Below are 22,542 nucleotides of genomic sequence, written 5' to 3' on the forward strand. Positions count from 1 at the left end.
ATATCTTCCATTTGTCTTCATTCATACCATGAATAGATATTTCTTCAATTAAGCTCCACCATATTTAATCTTCAATCATATCTCTCTAAGTATGGTCTTGATATGATCTTGTCTTCAAGTTGAACAAGTTACCAAGAATAATACCACAAAGATCTTCAAGATATTTGGCCCCATGTTGTAGACATACTAAAAATAGTTCCACCAAGATCTTCAAGATGTTTGCCTTGCACTCCAAATCACCTTGCCATGTCACAATGCTTGCCACATCATCAATTATGCTTTGTCACCTTAGTTGCCACGTCACTTGGTCTAAGTGTCAAATCATGCCAATAAATAGTGCGGTTGCACTAACAGTTTTGATTCATCTATGCTAAATATCAGTGATCTTTCTCCATTTTTGAACATTTGATTAACTTGAAAAATCTAAAAAACTATTAGTTTTAAAAATCAAATATGTTAATATTGAGTCTACATTTGGAAAGTTTGGTTAATTTAGATATTTTCTAATAATATATAAATCACTATGCATATAATAGTAGAAAATAAATAATGTGGTTGAAATAACCCATGTTGCAATTTGAACTATTTATTAGTTGGAAAGATAAAGAGAGATAGTGATGGAGCAATTGTTGAGGCACACTTGAGTAGTGTTGCATATAAATTATCTAATAGTAGTAATGAAAAATGAAATACTCAGGCAAATTGTGGAGGGAAGTGTGATGGTGATTGTACCAAGAAGAGGCTATTGTATGAGTTATGTTGTTAAGATATTGTTGCAAGGGATGAGGGCGAACCAATGGCGAGAAAACATCGAGGAGTTAGCAGAAAAGATGTCATTAATACATAAGATTGCAAAGATGATCAGTGAACTACCATAATATAAATATGCTAGTATGCTCAACCTTTTATTTTATTTTCTTTAAACCTATTTATTTATTTTTTTAATTGATAAATTGATTTCCTTTACTACTTGATAACTTTGAATTCTAATGCAATCAAAAGATTATTACGATAGATGCCATTAAAAAAGTAATATGACTAAATTGACCAGGAAGGTATTGGTATCTTATTGTAATAAAAAGAAAAAAAAATCATTTTATTGAATTAGTTCCTACACCGTTATTACGTGGAAAGTTTTGGAAATGATTTTCTAGATGTGAAAGAGACAACTCGTTTGATGCCAGTTAATGATTAACACAATTTATATTTATCATATAATTTTTAGAAATTAGTTATCGATAAGTAATAAATTTTATAAGCTTAATCATTTGATTAGTTAAGTGAGTTAGACAATGACTATCCAACAACCAATGTTTCTAGGCAAGGATCACTGCATCCTTCGCAGGGTCCTTTTGAAAAACCTAAGAAGTGTTTTCTTCGCATACCTAACACTTCTTCTTTTTTGTTTTATTTTTTGATTAATCAAGTGAGTTAGATAATAACCATCCAACAAGCAACTTTTGTAGCTAAGGATCCCTGTACCATTCACATGACACCTTTGAAAAAATATAGAAGTGTTATCTTCCAATACCTAACAATTCTTTTTGTTTTTTTTAACTTTTTTATTCTGTTTTGAGACTTGCTAGATTGGCCTGCAGATACAAAAAAAAAGTACTGATCTGAAAATAAAATTCAAGATAAAATTTTATTAAATTTCAATTTATACATGTTTAATATTTATCATTTAATTTGGGTTTGATCATATAATTGAGATCAAACCATTTAAATTTATATGTTTGAGAAGCAGTGAATGATTGACGGAGGGAAAAAAACACCCAATTAAAACTAAACAAAGGCCTCTTAAACGAAAGGCTTAGAAATGAGAGATACTTGGGGGATAGAATTAAGAGTATGTATATATGTTGTTCTTAATGAATTGCAGGGTGTTGTTAAAATTGACATCTAATGATTATATATATACATATTTATATGCATCATTATTTATTAAAATATGTTAGTTTAGTAGGTTAAGGTTTTTTTGGGTGGTAGTAGAGCTCAAGGGCTCAAAACCCATGAGAGGCAACCTTATGCTTTTAATTGAGTAGTTTTGAAAATTAAAAATAATAAAAAAAAACTTAACCCATTGGGTAACTGAGCCCACTACAATGCGGGCCGGTCATAGGTTGAAGGCCCACCTGGCTGGGTCAGCAGACTTGGAGGGTTTGGACGGGTTGTTTACGAGCCGGGTTGGGCCAAATGTTGGCCCATGTCCCCCTCTATCTTGGAAACACATATTACAACTTGTTTGCACAAATAAAGCCTAGTCCAACAAGTAGATAGAAAGCTTGAAAGTTAGATGCAAGAGAATAGTTAGTGATAATCATCTGACCCTCTTCATCTTCAAAATTAGGAAAGTAAATCATAATAATCATTTGACCAATCTTCATCTCCACCAAGAGCTTCCAAAGTAGGAGATTAAGTGATGATGATCATTGGCACCCCATAGTCTAAGTAAATAAATCTTCCATAGGGTTCAAAAGTAAGACTCATGAAAATCATCTGACCATCACTAATTCAAGTAAGTAAATTCAAGGTAAACTTCAAATGCAAGAAAGTGGGTTGCAAACATCTAAAGCAAGATCATCATTCTGGGATATAGGCAATGCTTGAAGAAGAGTAACCTTAGGAGGACATTTGGTCGGAACACTAAAAGGTCCCTAATTAAAGTTGCGGATGGCAAAACCCAAGCCGATCCATGGTTTTTGAGCTGATCCGCTCTTAACTGATTCTTTTGAAAGATTAGGGCACGGGGAGGGACGGGGTGAGGAATTTTTTGTTAAGGTGGGTGGGCAGGGTTGTTCGGGTTTTACTTTGGCAGCCCCATCCCACCTTTTTAAAAAATTACTTATATACCCCTACATGTGTGTGTGTGTGATATTTCATTTTAGGTTGAGAATGAATAGGATGACGAAACCTTTAATTAATTTAATATAAACTTTTGATCTAGAACATCTCTCTAAGCTTTATAGCCGTTAGATATTCTTCTACAATATCTCCATCATTGATTCTAAGCACTAACCTTTCATTCACATGAGCATCCTCTCCAATCATTCTCTTATCTCCAAACCCTAGCTTTTATCCACCGTGCTCTCCCTTGGCATTCTAGATTTCCTCTCTTCCGAAGGCCACATCTTTTCATTGGGCTCAAACTCTCTTGAAGTAATCAGTCATTTTCTCGAAAGACCTCGGAAGGCTTTAAAGATCTCTCCCACTAAGCCTCCTCTCGATCCATCCATTAATAGCAAGACCTCGACACCAATGTCACCACCTCCCAAGCCCTTCTATCAATTCATTAAGTATATATCTTTTGAGAATCTTGCCGGATTTTTGAATCCTGAGATCAAGATTAAGGTTAGTGATTCCTTTCCCAACTTTCTCTCCTATATATATCTTTCCATCTCTCTCTCTCTAATCCATTGCTGTGTTTTTTGAGGATTTTGAATGATTGCGCTGTGATAGAATTTTGATAATGTGAACATTGAATGATTAAGGAAAATGTTATGTTGGTGACGGTGAAATCAATGAAGAGTACTTTGCTATGATTTTCTTCAAGTTTTATTGTTGATTGGTTGAGATGTTGAGCTTCTTGCAAGGAATTAGTGGGTTTGATAATTATCCTGATGTTTTGATTATATTTGCTATTAGCCTATTTACATTGATAACCTAGCCTAACTCTCATTTTATTTATCAAGGATTAAGAGTTTGTTAATGCTTAATTACTAATTAAGCTCTTGACTTCATGGTCATCAAGCTGCCAACTTGTACCAACTCTTTCATTTAAAAATAATTAATAATTCAAACTTAAAATTGAGGTTAGTGAACTTATATTAATTATTACCTTAAAATTGTATATATGACTGTGGATGATATGAATACAGCTAAGATGTTATTAAGTAATGAATTAAATTAATTAATCATGCATGCCAAGGTCATATAGTGCTAAAATATGGTATGATTAATCATGCACGTCAAGGTCATATATATGATTTGTTTTTGTGCAGGTTTATTTTTTAATTAAATTTTGTTATGGATAGCCAACATGTGGCCAATCTTATAGAAGGTGAACATGACTCATTAACACCTATTCAAGATGGGGATGCAAGATCAACTCCTATTCTATCACCAATGGATGGAAATCATGGATTTTATACCTCAACTACAAGTTCAAATGCTACTCCAATTACAAATTTAGTTTGCCCAACATCTTCAGTGAATGATGATGATGATGATGATGATGATGATGATGATACCACTTACAATTGCAAAAGATTAAAATCGGCTATGTGGGAACACGTCACAAAACAGGAAATTCGTAGAGAGTGGAAAACAATATGTAATTAATTGTTGTAAGAGAATGTTTGGTGGAAAATCTAAAAATGGAACCACTCAGTTGCATGATCACCTTAATAGATGTCCAAATTGAACACACAAAGACCTTGAACAACAACTTCTATCATTAAAGCAAAATAATTTGAATGGAACAATAACATTTAGCAACTATATCTTGAACCAAGCTTCGGCAAGGAATGAGCTTGCTCGAATGATAATCATGCATGAGTACCTGTTATCAATGGTTGATCATGGGGGGTTTAGGAGATATTTGTCTCTTCTCCAACCATTATTTAATGTCTTTCGTCAAAACACAATAATGAATGATATCTTTAAAATTTACAAGGAGGAGAAGTTGAAAACAATGAGAATGATCGAAATGAATGATAGTAGAGTTGTAATTATAACTGATATGTGGATAGTTGATCACCAAAAGAAATGATATATGACTTATAATTTAGAATTTTATTCCTTATTTTTCTAGAATGCCTTTAATTATTTTAAGTTACTTATATGAATATTAACTTGATATATATTTAGGTTTTGTATTATCCCTGCCCCACACACAAGAAATAATTGCCGAGGAGTTGATGAAATATTATTAGATTGGAAAATTGATGGAAAATTATCTACAAACACTTTGGATAATTTTTCTGTCACCCGATGGGGTTGTCAACATATTACTTGACCAACTTCAACAGGGGTCACTTTTATGTTTTGGTGAATTTTTCCATATGCGTTGTTGTGCGTATATTTTGAACTTGATTGTCAAGGATGGGTTGGATGTGATTGGAAATGGTGTTGACAAAATTCGTGTAGCTGTTCTTTGTTAGATAATTACTCAAAAACTAATATAGAAGTTTAAAGAGTGTGCTCGGCAATTACGTGTCCCAACTTCAAAAAAATTGTGCTTTGATTGCAAAATAAGATGGAATTCAACATACTTGATGATTGCTACATCCCTCGCCTATAAATATGTAGTTAATCGTGCAAGACAAAGAGAGCCAATGTGCAAGATTTCACCAACAGAGTCATATTGGGATATGACAAGGATAATTGCTAAAAAATTTCAACTCTTTTATGAAGTAACTGAAATGTTTACTGGCACAAAATATCCAATGACAAACATACATTTATTTTTCAAAGATTTGTAACCGAATGGCTTTATGATTCTAATGTGACTGTTGCATTAATGGCTACAAGGATGCTAGAAAAAATTAATAAATATTGCAGTGCAGTGCTTAATGGGGGTAGCTACAGTGTTTGATCCAAGTTACAAAAAATGCATGTTGGAACATCACTTTTAAAAAATATATGGAGATGTTTGTGATGTTGAAATTGGTAGAATTGATCATATTTGTCATGACTTGCTTTTCATACCACTGTAAAATGATGAATTTACTTAAATACCCTCATAAAAATGATATATGCTTCTATACCCTTACAATTCAATTATATTTGCTTATATGCCCCTATGGTTAAGTTGACTTTTAATGGTGTTAAATCAATGGATGGAATAAAGGTAAATTATCAAAATGGGTTTGCTTATATACCCCTCTAAATTTTTTTTTTCTTATTTCATAAACATTACTCATTTCATTCAACAAATGACCATTGTGGGGTTGTTAATATACTCATTAATTTTTTTGTTATATTTTATAGGTTTTAAATTATTTAAATTATAGATAACCAATGTTATTCTTTTACATATGCTTTAATTATTTTTAAAAATTATTAAAAATCATGAATTTTTGAGTAAATTCATATTTTTAAGGATTTTATAAACATCTCTAAAAAAATTTACATTATCACATGCTCTTCGCAAACACAACCTAAAAATAGGTAAAAGTTATGACATGTAACAATATATAACAAATAATTTCATACATCTACCCAAAATATAATCACATATGAAATTAATAAGAAAGAAGTCTAATAATTTTTTTTGAACATCCATCCAATATCAAGTTTTTTACCATCAAGTTCTCTAAAGGGCATCAAATTTTTTGAACAAACAAGTTCCCCATAAAATTCTTTAAAATAGGGAGGTTGTCCGAGTAAGCTCCGGCGACGGCGTTGATCACGCTGAGACCTCTAAAGGTAAAGGTAACTGCACATGCGCAGATGCCACGATGTCCCCCTTAACCTGCGTTGAGATGGTCTAGTAGTGTTAGGTTGAAACCTCCGGGGATGGCGTAGATGTCTCTGACGCCGATTTGAACGAGTCGACGAGTGAGATGGCGTGGCTTGAAAGGATTAGTGAGAAGGGAACCTGAAAAGATGGCAACTGAGTGGTTGAGAAGTTTGGAAATTTTTCACAGATGGCTTAAGTTGGATGATGTTAAGGGTAATTGGGTAATTTTGTTAAGTTGGATTAAGTGGGAACTATGGTTAATTCCATAAATCCTAACGGTGGCTAATGGTAACTAACGGAAGGGATATATAAGTAAAAAAGTTAGTTTTATGGGGGTATGCAAGCAAATAGTATTTTTATAGGAGTGTTTAAGTAATTTTATGATTTTGCAGGGGTATGCAAGCAATTTTTCCAATAAAATATTTATACTCTATAGTTGGAAAAAACACTCTGTTATCTTCTACCTTGGCTCAAAAAAATATTGCTGCAAATGGATATGATGAATTTCTTAGTAGAAGAAAGAGTATGAGTACTCAAAAGAAGTCAAAATTTAATTTTCATTTGGAAGAAAATGTTTTGCCTAAATTTCCTAATTTTGATATATTGCAATGGTGGAAGATTGCTAGTGTCAAGTATCAGATGATGCGAAAGATTGCTAAAGATTTATATGCTATACCTATTTCAACAGTGCCTTCAGAATCTACATTTAGTACAGGTGACAGATTAGTGAGTGCATCTCGTACTAGACATCATCCAACTATGGTGGAAGCTTTAACTTGTGCTCATAGTTGCTTGTTAAATCAATTATAAGGTAACTCAATTATTAATTTTTTTAATCTCATCTTTTATTATAAATTTGATTTGTAACTCTCTTTTTTTTACTGGATCCAAATACAACTTTATCAGAAACTCATTCAACTTGTATGGAGGAAGATAATATCAATTCCATAGCTTTTAACTTGGTAAATTATGTTCTACATAAGTATATTATCTTTTTCATACTTATATACCTTTATAGAATTCTTATTAATATATTGTCTCTTTAGTGTTTACCTTTTCTTATAAGATTGATAAAGAGAGACAGGCTTAAGATGTTTCTTATGTAATGTTATTTCATAAGTAATAGAAGTTGGACTATGTTTTTATTTAACTTAATTACTCTACAAAGTTGATATGTTTGAAATTTCAAAACTAGTTGCTTTTATATGGTTATGTTCTTCGTGCTTTTATTAGTAAGTAATGGAAGGTTGGACTATGTTTTTATTTGACTTAATTGCTTTTCTTAGGAAGTAGTGGAATGTTGGACTATGTAATGTTATTTCATAAGAAGTATTCTTAAACTTTGAACAAAGGTTGCTTTTGTATGGTTATGTTTTTTTGTATTTTTATTAGGAAGCAATGGAATGTTTGACTTGGAAGATGTTTTTATTTGACTTAATTGCTCTCAATATTTTATTAGAATTTGAGGTGAATGATAGATTTGTTGTGTTGTTACATAACTTGTAGTAATTTTTTTTTTATTTGATGTAGTATTGCTAATTTTCTAATTATTGATGTAAATGAGCTAAAAATAATGAAAATATTGGAAAACAAATGTAAAATGGGGCAGGCCGGGTATGGTATTGAGAAGATAAATAATAATAATAATAAAAACCCACCCCGTCCCGCCCCATTGCCATCTCTAATTAAAGTGTTGTTTGTCATAAATAATCATATAGCTCTTTTCTACTTTAGAGGCGCATAAAGCCTAAACAAATAAACCTCAAATACCAAGCATTAGAGCCTGCAAATTGGTGAATATGTTTGGGAGGCGAGACTAGCCATCTCCCCAAGACATGGTTATTAGTCTAGAAAGGTGCTTGGTAGGGTTTTAACAATTATGATGTGCAACCTTTCTTGCTGATGTTCCTTATGATGGATAATTTTTAAGGAAAATATAATTATTTCTTATAATTATCTATTAAATTTTTAATCAAAGTATAATTATGTTTTTGTAATTATGTTACAAATTTGATAATTACATGTCTTAGAAATTTATATATATATATCAATCTATTCTAACTTATTTCATTGAATAACTGAACAATAGAATAGGAATAAAATAGGAGTAAGGTTGGAATTCTATTTTTATATCCAAACACTAAAATTAGAATGAGCCTACTATTCTATTCCTATTCCATTTCATCCCAATCTCAGTAAGAACAATGCGTAAAATAACTTTCATATAACCCAAACTTAAACAATCAAGAGTCCCTGGAGCCAATTGTGCTTAGGAAACGTCAATGCTTGTTTCCTTATTTGTTGATAAGAAGTCCATGTTGATTTACTAGCTAGAAACTTTCACCCAACGACTAGAAAAGTAAACCTCAAGGAACCAACCACCAAGTCGTCTATTGGTAGTCGGATCTCCATTAGAACTCTTCACAAGTGGCGAGAGTTCGAAATCATAGGTGAGGGCGCATTTCTGGGAGTATGAGTAGTAATTGTGTGCGGGTGATCACAGAGTCCATATGTGCTCGGGCCCTGCCCCCATTTGCTCCACTGAGGTTTGATCAAGACTTGTCATGATCCCTGGGAAGAACGGATTTTTGTATCAATACCCACATTCAGAAGTGTTTAAAACATTTCACCCTTTTGTTTATGGTTCCCCACTTTTCTCATGGTTTCCACTAACATAACTCAATGTCTATATATATATATATATAATAATTGTGGACCACATCAAGCCAATCTAATAGAGCAACCAAGTCTTTCCCACTTAAGTATAATTTCATCCAATTTCAACACTCTTGTGGACCACTTGTTGTTTTAATTATTGACCATCGTCACATACAAAGTTAAAAACAAATCAATTGTTGAGCTCAAAGGTAATTATCTTGAAATGATCATAAAAAATTTGGGAACAAAATTTAGAAACTTTACAACCACACACTAATCTTTTTCAAAGAAACGATGGTCACTTCAAGAAATTGAGACCATTTGACTAAATAAATATCCACATTAAATTTCAAATGACTAGAAGTGATTTAGAGACTGCCATATTTTTGCCTCTTCATTACATTAGTTTTTTTGTTTTTGTTTGCAAACCTTTTAACTTGATTTCCTCCCTAACAAATATGTGTGTGTTGTAGTACTTTTTTTCTTTGCTTTTATTTTTTCTTATATAAACATGAAATCTTTTGTTAATTTTCATTGTTATTGTCAAAACCACCCTGACATTTACAGTTAATTATATTTAACCACGGGTTGCTTTAACTAGATAGACGTAAATGACAATGATGGCCCCGCTATGTTTGAACAAAAGAAACAAATACAAGGGTTTTCTCTTTATTCTATCAAAGGTCTCTTCTCCTCTCCTAAGTCTTCTACTCTCACAAGTGTATTCACTTGACCAACTCTAGATTAATTTATTTTGTAGGATAAATATGTTTGCCAAATTCTATATTATTCTATACAAAACCTGTAAGGAAATTGATAGAATAAACCATCGATCAAAGAAGCCAAATATTATACTCCCCCACTCATGCCTTGTAAAAAGGAAGACTGAGTTGTTTTTCTATTTAATAAATGCATTGATGTATATTAAAGATATAATTATCTTTTTAATCTCTAAATAAATACAATTTCAGCTCCCCTTTGATCCTATATTATTTTTTGAAACCTTTGAGTCCTTTTATTTTTTTTAGATTTAAAAATCTTAGTCTTCTAATATTGACTTTCCAGTTGGTTTTTGTTGACGTGAATTATTTTATATTAAATTATTATTTTAAAAAATACAAAAACGAATAATGAGCTATGTTCTTGGCAATTAGTTGAGGGTTGGAGATTCTTTATGTTGATGTTGGAAAAGGGTCCGGGTTGCAACTGGTGAGCTCCATTTTTTCCTGCAGTAAAAACTGGATTTCATGATCATGATAATGGTTTTTTTTTAAAGATAGATAAACCGCATTTATAAAGAAAAAGAGTGGTCCCACACAGCCCATAAAGGGCTACAACTGAACACAAACCGAAGCAACAAATTCCAAGGAGAACTATTAAGGGTGGTCCCACAAAGAAAAACAACCACAAAACAACAAACCCCTAGAGAAGGAAATCTTTTAGGGAAGAAAAAACGCTGACAACAACTAGATCTCGCCGGGACCCAGGGTGGGCTCAGGGGGGACACTTGGCGCCGAGTCCCTAAAGGAGAGAAACTCAAGGCTACGCTTGACCTTCGTCAATGACTCCTCCAATCTTGCCTTCTTCGACTCAGGATATGTAGAAAACCAAAGAAGAAGCAAATGATCAATTTTTAAAATAATGGTAGCAGACGGATTACAAATGCATGAAAAAAATGCGGTCATTTCTTTTAAGCCAAATGTTCCAAGTGATTGCTCGATCAAGCAGGTCCCAGAGAAAAATCAGAGGCTTTCTAATGGTTTTCCTCCACTCCCCCCATAAATCAACAAGCGATGGAGTGTAGGAGCACGATTAAGTCCTAAGAGCTGGCCAAAATAATTCCAAATGGAAGATGCCACTGGGCAAAGGATGAGTAGATGATCAGCCAACTCTAAATCGGCGTGACACATAACGCACGTGATGGAGTGTAGGAGGTTACATCTGCAAAGTGCTAAATTTTCTAATGTCAAGATTTTATTGTCTCGTGCCAACCAATTCAAGAGATTGATCTTTTTTGAACAATGCCCTTTAAGGACAGTGGAAGTCCAGCCACAACGTAGCCCCCTATCATTCAGGAAGTTATAGAAGGATTTAATGGTGAAAACATCATTGTAGGACAATTGAATGTCTGCAAGCTACCTCCTTGACGGTGTCTTATTTATTCTGCGTTTATAAAAAGAGGTCTGGCCAGATATCCACTGGTGCACGTCCTTCAACCCAATTATCAAGCCAAAACAAAGTGGAGGCCCCATCACAATGATGATGATTTGTATTATTTTATTTTATTTATAACATTTGATGTTATGTAAATTATGGTTATTGATAAAGATTAGATTTTTGGATTGTCTTTTCGTTGATGTTTGTAACAATGAGAAGATGACTTTAGAACCAGACTCTTGCAACTTTATTTTAGAATTAGAAAGACATTCAAGAATGCAAAACAGGCACACATGCTAAAATATAAAGCTATTTGGTTAACTTAAGAAAGAAGTTTAAATTGGCGTCTTTCTTCCTTTTTGATCTCTATGTCCTCTGTTTATTTATTTATTTTCTTTTTTAAAATAATATTTTAATATAAAATAGGCAATGTAACTATGTAAGTGAAGAACAACAGTAAATTAAACATCGGTTACACCAAAAACAAATATTTTTAAATTCAAAAAAAATAAAGTGATTTAAAAGTCCAAAAAAATAATATAGGGATTAAAGATGTAACAAAAACAAATGTTTTTAAATTCAAAAAAATAAAGTGACTTGAAAGTTCAAAAAAAAATAATAGAGGGGTTAAAGACACTGAAACTATACTTTTTTAAAGATTAAAATAGTAATAATATGTTTATTAAATAATTATTACTATTATATATATACATGTAATTTAGGTATGTATGCACATATGTATTTATGTTTGTTTCAATATGGTATAAAAGTTCTCGTTGAGATGTTCTACTCAAATTTTTAAAAGCATTTTGCAATCGTCAACTATAGAATATAAAAAAAAAATTCTTGACCTTTTCTTGATTTAGAAGCTCTCAGCAATTGGTTTTTTTTTAAACTTTTTTTATATATGTTTAATTATCCATCTTTTTGTTAGTTTTCTCGACCTTGAAAAGGTCATCAACTAAAAAAACAAAATTCAACCTTTTACAGTTGGGCTATCAAATTATATATATACATATACATATACATACATATATATAAATATATATATATAAAAAGAAAGATTTAGTGGAGGATTATTATTAAACCAACAGTGGGTTATCTAACTTTCACAAAGCATCATATTTGGAATTACTGGAAATAGATATAAATTTTATAAAAATATATTTTTTTACAAATATAAGTTTAAATAAAAAAAATTATATTTTAATCAATACAAATTAAATTAAATTTGAGTGACATAACAAATTTAAACTTAAAAATCTCAAGGCCAAGTTATACACCTGTCATTGTGTTTAGTTAGAAAACAATCATGAATAATTTTTGTTACAAAACTCTCGAATTTAGGAAAATTCAAGATAGAAGTGACTTTTTCTTTTAGAAACAAAATATTAGTAAGTTTCTAAAAAAATAATTCATTGAGTTGAATTAATACTATTAAAAGATGATAAGTTATAATAAAATTTAAAAAATAGTTTCTAATTTATATTCTTCCAATTGATTAATTACTTATTTTAGATTAGTTTAAAATGCAATTTTGCATCTTCAAGTTTGCTAATAAATTCTCCTTTTCTTCAGAGTTGTATGATAGACATCTTTACTATCGTGAGGTTATGGTGTCTCATACATCATTTTGGTCATATGTAGTAGATTTTCATTGCATCTCGTGTTAACTCATCTCATATGGTAAAATCTATAAAAATTCATTAAGTCATTATAATTGGTGTATTTGTGTAATTGCTTATATGTCAACATATAAAGCAGTTTGGATTTTACTATAAAGTTTTTTTTTATGTGTGTATTTAGAGGATAATTTTTGAATTTTTTGTTTGATTACTCAGTAGTAAATATAGATATACCCACAAGCACACCAAGGTTAACAAGGCACCTGCTTGTTAACCCATGCTCATGCCACTGTTTTTGTTTGGGGAGTGTTAACAAACTAATCTCGTGAGAGCCAGAGGGACTGGCATGGAGTTTGTCCTTGTGGTCCTCAAGTACAGCCCCCATATGTTCAAAAGGTTACAAAAAGCAATGAAGGTGACTTAAATGGAGAGTAGCTTAGTTTTGGAATAAATAAAATTCATTAAACTATCAATAATTATTATTAAAAAAACTTTAACTAAGCAAATGTCTTGTTATCAGCACGTCTTCCAAGCTTCATTTTCTTGCCACCTCATTCGCCAAAAAAAAAAAAAAATTCCTGTCTTGACCTCAAAGTCAGTCAATGAAATTATATGAATAGATGACTTAAATGCTCTTTAAAATGGATTCATGACATCCATTATTAGGCAATCATAACTCATGCACCAGACAAAGGAATCTCATCATCTTCTTCCAATGCTCTTCCTCTCTCCCCATCATCATCTTCTTCTTCTTCTTTTGTTACTACTATTTTTTTCATTAGCATCATCTCAAAAAAACCAAAACATAAGCTTAGGCTCCACCATCTCCACCTCTGGCACAACCACTTCTTGGTTGTCTCCTTCCGGTAACTTCGCTTTTGGCTTCCTCCCTCTCCCCACCAACACCTCCTTGTTTATTCTCGCAATATATTTCACTAAAACCAATGAAAAGACCATAGTTTGGTACCTCAAAGATATCAACTCCCCACTCCTCTCAGACTCCAAACTTCATCTCACATCTGATGGCCAACTTCTCCTTACTAACCTCAATAACAAAACTTTATGGAATCCCTTCCCCTCTAGTGGCTCCTCTTATGCCGCCATGCTTGACACTGGCAACCTTATCCTTGCCGCAGCAGACTCAACCCCAAACTGGCAGAGCTTTGATTTCCCCACCGACACGATCATTCCAACCCAATCCCTCTACAAGAACAACAAACTCCGGTCTCACCTCTATGACGATAACTACACCTATGGCCGCTTCGAGCTCTTGATGCAACTTGATGGTAATCTGGTCTTATATCCATTAGCTCTCCTCACTGACTCTGCCAACAACTATGCTGCATACTGGGCCACGATGACAGTTGGCTCCGGCAATCACCTAATGTTTGATATCTCAGGCACTCTCTACCTCGAGCTAGAGAACAAAACTCATATCAATGTTACTGCGAGCAATCTCTCCACTGATGAGTTCTACCAGCGAGTTACACTCGACACAGATGGCGGTCTCCGGCACTATGTCCACCCGAAGGACCCGCCCAAGAATAGCTCTTGGAAGAATGAGTGGACTGTGATTGCAACTGTGCCAACTGACATTTGCCAGAGACTCAGCGGTGACACTGGATCAGGAGCATGTGGGTTCAATAGTTATTGTCAGCTTGATCAGAACCTTTATCGGAGCTGCAAGTGTCCACCCTCCTTCTCTTTTGTTGATACAGATGACATGTATAAAGGATGCAAGCCAGATTTTGTGGCTCCAAGTTGTGGTGATGGTGGTGGTGTTAATCAAGTTTATGACCTCATAGAGATGGCGAACACTGATTGGCCTGACTCTAATTATGAGTATTATGCATCTTTTGATGAGGATCAGTGCCGGAATAACTGTCTCAATGATTGTTTCTGTGCAGTTGCCATTTTTAGAGGCACTGATTGCTGGAAGAAGAGGTTACCGCTATCTAATGGGAGGATAGGGAATGATATTGGAGGGAAGGCACTTATCAAGATTGGCACTACAAATTCATCTACTTTAGATTCAGTGAGGCAACAGATTGAGGATAAAGGGAAAGGTCGAAAGGTTTGGTTAGTTGTTGGTTTGTCATCTCTAATCGTTTCTTTGTTCATCTTGCTTGGCTCCATTATGGTTGTGGTGATGGTGCTTTCTTCTTGTTCTTCTTCTAACTATAAGAAAATTCAGGTGGACTCGAACATCACTAGGTCCACACTAAGATGTTTCACTTATAAAGAGCTTGAAGAGGCAACTAATGGTTTTAGGAAAGAGCTTGGTAGTGGAGCTTTTGGAACTGTTTATGAGGGCTTCTTACCACCAAATCCCAAGACTTGTGTTGCAGTGAAGAAACTTGAGAACATGTTAAAGGAAAAGGAGAAGGAATTCATGGCTGAAGTCCAATCCATAGGCCAAACACATCACAAGAACTTGGTTCGCTTGTTTGGGTATTGTGACGAAGGTACTAACCGCCTCTTGGTGTATGAGTTCATGAGTAATGGCTCACTAACAAATTTTCTTTTCGGAGAAGGAAGGCCAAGTTGGAATAAGAGAGTAGAAATAACGTTGGGGATTGCAAGAGGCCTCTTATATTTGCACGAAGAGTGTAGTACTTCTATCATCCATTGCGATATTAAATTACAGAACATACTTTTGGATGATGAACTCACAGCAAGAATCTCTGACTTCGGATTAGCAAAGCTCCTCAAGGCAGATCAAACCAGGACAAACACGGGGATTAGAGGAACTAAAGGTTATGTGGCACCAGAATGGTTTCGAAATGTGGCTATTACTACAAAGGTTGATGTCTACAGCTTTGGAGTCATGCTATTAGAAATAATATGTTGCCGTAAGAATTTAGAGCTTGAGCTTAACAATGAAGATGAGACTGTGCTCGTTTATTGGGCTTATGATTGCTATAAAGAAGGAAGGATGAACATATTGATTGGCAATGATGAAGAGGCAGCGGTTAATTTTGAGGATTTCTTAAGACTTCTCATGGTGGCCATTTGGTGCATCCAAGAGGATCCTTCTCAAAGGCCAACAATGAGAAGGGTGAACCAAATGTTGGATTGCACTATTGTTGCCCCTCCTCCTCCTGACCCTTTCTTTAATAAGGTTCCTAATACTTAAGCTTGCTATGAACCACCGGTGGGCAAGTAAGTCTAAAAACATGAGGTACATTCTCAAATTTAGTTTGAGCTTCTTATTTTATTTCGAACTATTGTCTTCTCTTCATGTTGAGTGTTTGTGCTAAACTTATCTTAAGTGTTTGTTATATATATATATATATATATATTCCTTAAAATTAATTATATACATGTTGTCATCAAATTAAATCGGGTGCTTTCAATAATAACTAATTATTTTACACAAAGATTATTTTTAATCTTTAAGTAAATATAATGTGAGTGTATTGATGTTTCATCTTTTTTTTAATCACCTTACATGGTCTTTGCATCTTATCACTAAAAAGAGTCAAAAGTGATTTTGATTGTTCACATTATTTGATATGAAATTTCAACTATCATGTTCCATGGATATGCGATTCTCATTTTTCCTATATAAGAATAAGTGTTGCAAGAATTTATTTTGTGTTGCAAAGATACATTCATTCACATTTATATGCACACTATTTTGGAAGCTATATTGTATATTTATTATTATTGCTTGGTTTAACATCCTCTTGGCTATGACATGAATATTCCATGCATTATTTTAATTATCTAACCATTTTTAGGGCTATTCTATCCCAACAGAGCCTTGCTATGTTCAAGCTCGACTCAACACAATTTAAACAAACCTGAGCCAAGCCTATTTTGAGCTTCATTTGTCAAACTCGGGCTCAACTTGTAGCGACATTAGTAATTTTAACTACAGTAGTAATCAAATGTTTAAATTGCCACAACATTTAATGTCCTACAATAATAAGCCATTCATGATCCTCAATCACCAAGCAGTTTGATGCCCGAGCTCGACTTGATTAACTATTTGAGCTCTAAAGTCAACCTCGAACATGGCTCGTTTGCTTAATGAATGATATTTTTTCCAATTGAGCTCTAAGTATCTCATGATAGGCTTGGTTTATTTACAGATAGTTAATTTTCAGTTGGAGATGATGCAATAACCTGAATTTGTGCTACCATTAGGATGCTTCTTTGGCAATGATTAAATAATCATAACGAGATAAAAGTTTAATTGTTGGGGCTTGTGAATATTACCACTACAAGATAATTGTAAAATTGTTTTTAATTATATCTTTCTTATTACTAATTTGTTGTGTCCTACATACCTTGGTAATATTTCACTCTTTTCCTCAGCCGAGGTTGAGTTCAAGCCACTTTTCTTTAAAGTGGTCAACCTACACTTTTTAATAATTTGTTATGTTGGGCGTTTATTTGGTATAAATTCAAATATTTTTATCCTAGCGTAAGAGCTAGTTTATCTCTCAATTTCATGATCATCATAAATCTCACTCCTTAATCTTTTATTAATCAAACCCAAATATGATAATTAATGTGTTCAAATAAATGTTGTTTGGTTTTCAAGCTATATAATAAATTGTCGTAGAAGGTTGTAATGTGCTATTAACTATGTACTATGATATTGGGAGAGATAAAATAGTTGAAGAATATCAAATATTATTAATATATAAAAAGTAAATGACTTCATGGTCTTGACATATATTTTAATAACTAAGATGCCATTGGACATATCAAAGGACCCATCAGGCCTTTTTTTTTTCTTTGACTTGCTCTTCAATCTTTGTCTATCAGGAACTAATCACCAAAGAGGTGAGAACTTGATTTTACCAATGCTATTTTCTTTTATTCTTTAATATGTCCTTATAACATAGATAAAATCTTCCCTTGTGCCCCTTCTTGTGTCCATTTTCACCCCTGTTTTTTTTTTCTTCTTTTTCTTTGCTAAAGCTTGGTAGTCATCTTTTCCATTTTTTTTTAACATTTTTATATTCTCTAAACTATGTCCCTTCACTCCTCAAGCACCATTGATCTATGGGTTCTTCAATGTTGAGAAAGACTTGGTTATGTTATTATACATATGGAGCTAAATAGTGCCATATGGTCATATGTGTATATATATATATATATATATATATCTTTTACTCACCGCCCAACCCCCACCCCTATATTTTCTAGTGTTTTCTCTTTCACTCTTAAATTTTATCACACCCTAGAAAACATTTTCTATTGCTCATGATGTCTTCATTCCTAAGTACAAAGAGGAGACATATATTATTGAGCTTATAGATTTATTAAGCTAGTAGCTATGTAGTCAAAATAAGACCAACCTAGTCAGCTTGACATGGTTGAAGCGAACACAGACAAAGGGCAATCTTGTTCTCTCTTGAAAGCCATATAAGCTGAGACCTGCTATTGAAATGATTCAACAATGAATTGATAAACCATGGTCTGATTCACATGGTTTAAGCAGATGTTAAATAGCATTTTTAAATATAGTTTATTTTGTTTAGTATTTAATATATATTTATTTTAATTATTATGAAACTTTGTGTTTTTTGAAAATGAGAGGAGACTTGTTTTGTTTAATATCTGAATTAAAACTTAGCTTATTATATAATATACTGTATTTATTTATTTATTCATTTATTTATTTATTTCTATTTACAAAATTCTTTTTGATTCGGTTCATCCTCAGTTAAATCACCCTTGACTATTGGCCTTCTTCAGTTCAAAAAGTTTAAGCCAGTTCTGGCTACCACAGTTGGGAGTGTGTGCTTGGGTATATTTGCAAGCATCAGGGGCTCCAATCAAGCTATAATAAGGTGCATTACACCATCCCTAATGAGGAAGGTATACAATTTGTGGTTGAAAATAATAAAGATTTGAAAGTATAATTGTATGACATCCTTCAAGTCGACCAAGTTTACAATAATAGTATAGTTGATATATATGTCAGTGACTTTAATCAGCCTGGTGACCTTAATGGGCATCATTACTTGTAGTGTATGATGTTTACACACTTTGCTTTCTTAGCATGCACTCAATAAATGAGTGAATTGCATTATGGGCAAACAAGTTATTTATATTACAACTTTACTGACAAGATCCCCTTGCTTATATCCCGCAAGTGCACGGGTTTGTCGAAGTAATAATCCCGGGTGAGCGGGGTCGAATCCACAGGGAGTAGAGAGTAAAGACACTTAACTGGATTCTTAGCTATGTGGAAGATCAATAGTGATTAGTGTGAAATTGATTCAATTCTCAACAATAAAAGCAACAAGTAAGAGAGCAAAAGTGGAGAAGGGGGTAAGGCAATCGATAAAGATGAGGTACTCGGATAATGTTTCACCTAGGATAATCGCTTCAAGTGCAAGAGCTCTCTATTATGCTTCCTAATCAATGCCATGGTGAGTCGTGGAAATCCTTACATACATAGTCCCAAATCTAAGGTCAACTATGCCTAACTCTATACATGTCCTGGAGGAGAAATCGAACAATCTCAACACCTCGCACTCGCATAGAGTTGCAATGAGCTATAGGGATTCCAACTGATAAATCTCTTCCTAAATATAGACCTAACCCTTTGGTCCAGGCAGAAGGTCCCTAGCCACAATTAAGCCCTAGATACTAAGATCCTCTCAACGCTTCACTCCACTGCACGCGCAACTAGGCCCCAGCGGAGGTTCATCCCTTAGACCACTCACTCTATTATGGCCGCAAAGAACTCGAGGAACGGAGGTAGAATCTATCACGCCGAAGGGGAAAGGGGACGCTCCTGTACCTCTCGACTCATCCTCTCAACCCTCTCCAACCTAGCTTTGTCTAACGCTCGTGGTGTGTCACTCACTCACGAGGTTACCAACAAGAACTCTCAACCCTAGTGTCACTCTAGGGGAAATGTTCATACAATCAAGCATTCAAGGTTGGAACTCACAATAAACATCAATTTATTGAAAGCATAATAAAGAAGTTCAATGAAACAAATACATCCTAGGGTTCACAATCATCCAAGTACCCACTAGGGGTTTAGCTCTCCATGGAGCTTAGTACAATCAAAGAAATAGAATGTAAAAGTAATGAATCCATAAAGAAACCCCCTCGATGGTCGTGTCGATGGTCTTGTGGAAAGTCCTCTACTCGTCGTCCAAGGATTCCTTCGTCCGGTATAGGATACGTCTCGATGGAAGCTCCCCTACCAACCTTCTTCCTAATGGAATCACGATGTCGGAGCAGTAGAACCTCTCCAAAACCTTGGCCAATACCCCTCGAAACCCTAGCCGAAGCTCTCTCACAAGTTGGGGAAAAGATGGAGAAAAGAATACCAAAATCGGGGCTAAATCAGCTTTAAATAGGGCTGAAATCGGGCGACTCCACGGGCGTGGGCGCTTTACGGGCCCGTGCGGAATTTTCACACGGGCGTGGGTAATTTCCACACGCCCGTGTGGATTCTCTAAACTGTCATTTTCAGCAGGCTGTGAACAGTAACTGCTACAGTGATTTGCTACAGTACCTGCTACAGCGCTATGCCAAAAACACTCCCGAATCCACTTTTCATCGAGGTAACATAAAACGGGCACACGTTTATGCCGTGGATCGCTTTGCTTCTTCAATGATATACATGTTGGTGGAGCTCTTGTTCTTATGTGCATAAGTCGGAATGCTCGAGTGTGACTGCCTTTGTGCCCCTCCAAATGAATGTGCTCACTCGAATACGAGGAGGTTGGCACACACTGTAGCATCTCACACCTGACCTATGTCTTCGCGTTTGAACCTTAGCAAGATTTCCTCCAAAATAGGTGCATTATGATCCACATTGGCCTAATTACTTCATACTCGGCCTCACAACCCTTCCTGCATAAAAATAACATAAAAACACACATATTAATGTAAAAACCTGAGGAAAGTAATGCTCGACATAAGGAATGAACGCTTTGCATTCATATCGCACAAGCACTTATCATTTACCATTTTTATATAACAGTTTATAATCTTAACAGTTCTTCATTTGAGTCAATTGTGTAATATTTATAGTTTATTATTCAATGTTATTGTCTATTCTAATAGAATAAATATTGATTATATTAGTTGTCTTCCTCGTATAACTAACATTGTTACCCACCCGGAAGGGAGAGTATTTTAACAATCCCATCATTCTTCCTCCATTTTAGTCCCTTTGGAAGGCATTAACTGATTTAGTCAACATTTCAAGGTTATAGACCATTTGAAGCATGAGATACAATTTTTCACTATTATGTAAAATTTTGATTCTATCTTCTTAAATAATGACAAGCATTTTGTGTTTATCTAATGTAAAGCAAAAATTTATGAGCGATATATCTATACTTCAAGAGATTACAAACTACCAATTCATGAAAAAAATGATCTAAACAAAACACATATATAACGGAGGAACAAATAAGCCTTCTCATCTAAAACATCAAAACAATGGGTTAGTGGCCTCATGATCTAGCAACTTAAGGACCAATAATTATACAAAACCTATTGATATAGGTCATGATATTATTTTCAGTCATGGTGTGGTGTTGCCTTATAAGCAAATGTAGAGTGGTAAGAAAGTTGCTTGCAAGGCTCTCTATGTGAATGAGATAGTAAGTTATGACATACTACTATGGTACTCTAAGAAAGGCCAAGTTACCAATCTAGCAAACTTTATAACTATCAACATGATGGCTAACATTTTAAAAGATCTATCTTTTTTTTGATAAAAAGAGCTCAAGGAAGCCAATTTTATTAGAAGAAGCAAGACTAAAAAAACAACAGGAAAACAAAAACTAAGAGCATCTAAACAAAAATCTAGAACATGAACAAATTAAACAGAAATTCCATTCATCTGGAAACTCTTCAATATCCATTTGGGAAGCTTTCTACCATGATGTAAAAAATTGATTTTGTGAAGGTTTTTTCCATGAATGGCAAGGCTATGAGCAGCTCGATTCCAGTTCTATGGGATAATATGCAGCCTAGGATTCTCCATTGCAGCAATAAAGTCCATGATATTGTATAACTCTTAAATTAACCTCCAAGCATCATGAGGATTTCCTCTTTTAACAGCAACAATGAGATCAGCATTGTTGGAGAAAATATTCTTGATGTTCATTTTCCAGTCAGATAATATTTTCATAGTGAAACATAGAGCTTTGACCTCAGCCTCAACTTCAGTGTCTGCATTCAGGCCACAACAACCAGCACAGAGGTGTGCAGGATAAGTATTCACTACATAAAAGCCATCTCTAATGGTATATGAGTTTGTATTCCAAGTGGTAGCTATAAAGATAAACGGGCTGTCAAAGATTGAGAAGTTATTCAATATGAGATTTTTGCCAATATGAAGAGAAGAGGTTTTGAAGTACTCCCTGATGTGTTCAACGACCTTCATTGAAGTCATATAGCAATTGAGAGGCTTGTTTCTAAAAATTTCATTGCACCTAGCTTTCCAAATAAACCAAGTAGGGAGGCAATCACTGATTGAGCGAAATGATCTTTCCTAGTCAAGGTAGAGTGAAGCCAATTTTCGGAAGTTGTCCCATTAAACAAATTAATAGATTTCCGATTTCAGAGCTAATCAAATTCCAAATAATTTGAGACTTAGGATAAGTACTAAGGAGATGCTTAGCTGTCTCCATTTCCAAA

At 34.0% G+C, this 22,542-nt stretch overlaps 1 protein-coding gene and 1 long non-coding RNA gene across 3 annotated transcripts; both read left to right on the forward strand.

The window, feature by feature from the left end:
- The first annotated feature begins 3,074 nt into the window (after positions 1–3,074).
- On the forward strand, positions 3,075–4,389 carry LOC120276435. The gene is made up of 2 exons (XR_005541245.1): positions 3,075–3,351; positions 4,002–4,389. It is a non-coding gene; the product is annotated as an uncharacterized LOC120276435 (long non-coding RNA).
- A 9,254-nt stretch (positions 4,390–13,643) lies between these two features.
- On the forward strand, positions 13,644–18,859 carry LOC120275326 (G-type lectin S-receptor-like serine/threonine-protein kinase LECRK3). 2 transcript variants are annotated; one of them, XM_039281860.1, is made up of 2 exons: positions 13,644–16,084; positions 18,587–18,859. In XM_039281860.1, the coding sequence occupies exon 1, from the start codon at positions 14,006–14,008 to the stop codon at positions 16,037–16,039; it is 2,034 nt and encodes a 677-aa protein (XP_039137794.1). In that variant the 5' UTR covers positions 13,644–14,005; the 3' UTR covers positions 16,040–16,084; positions 18,587–18,859. The 2 variants fall into 2 exon arrangements, with proteins under 2 accessions (XP_039137794.1, XP_039137795.1); XM_039281861.1 differs by having other exon boundaries at positions 18,619–18,859.
- The last annotated feature ends 3,683 nt before the right edge of the window (positions 18,860–22,542 follow it).

Source organism: Dioscorea cayenensis, chromosome 14, assembly GCF_009730915.1.
Source record: "Dioscorea cayenensis subsp. rotundata cultivar TDr96_F1 chromosome 14, TDr96_F1_v2_PseudoChromosome.rev07_lg8_w22 25.fasta, whole genome shotgun sequence".
NCBI classification, from domain to species: domain Eukaryota; kingdom Viridiplantae; phylum Streptophyta; class Magnoliopsida; order Dioscoreales; family Dioscoreaceae; genus Dioscorea; species Dioscorea cayenensis.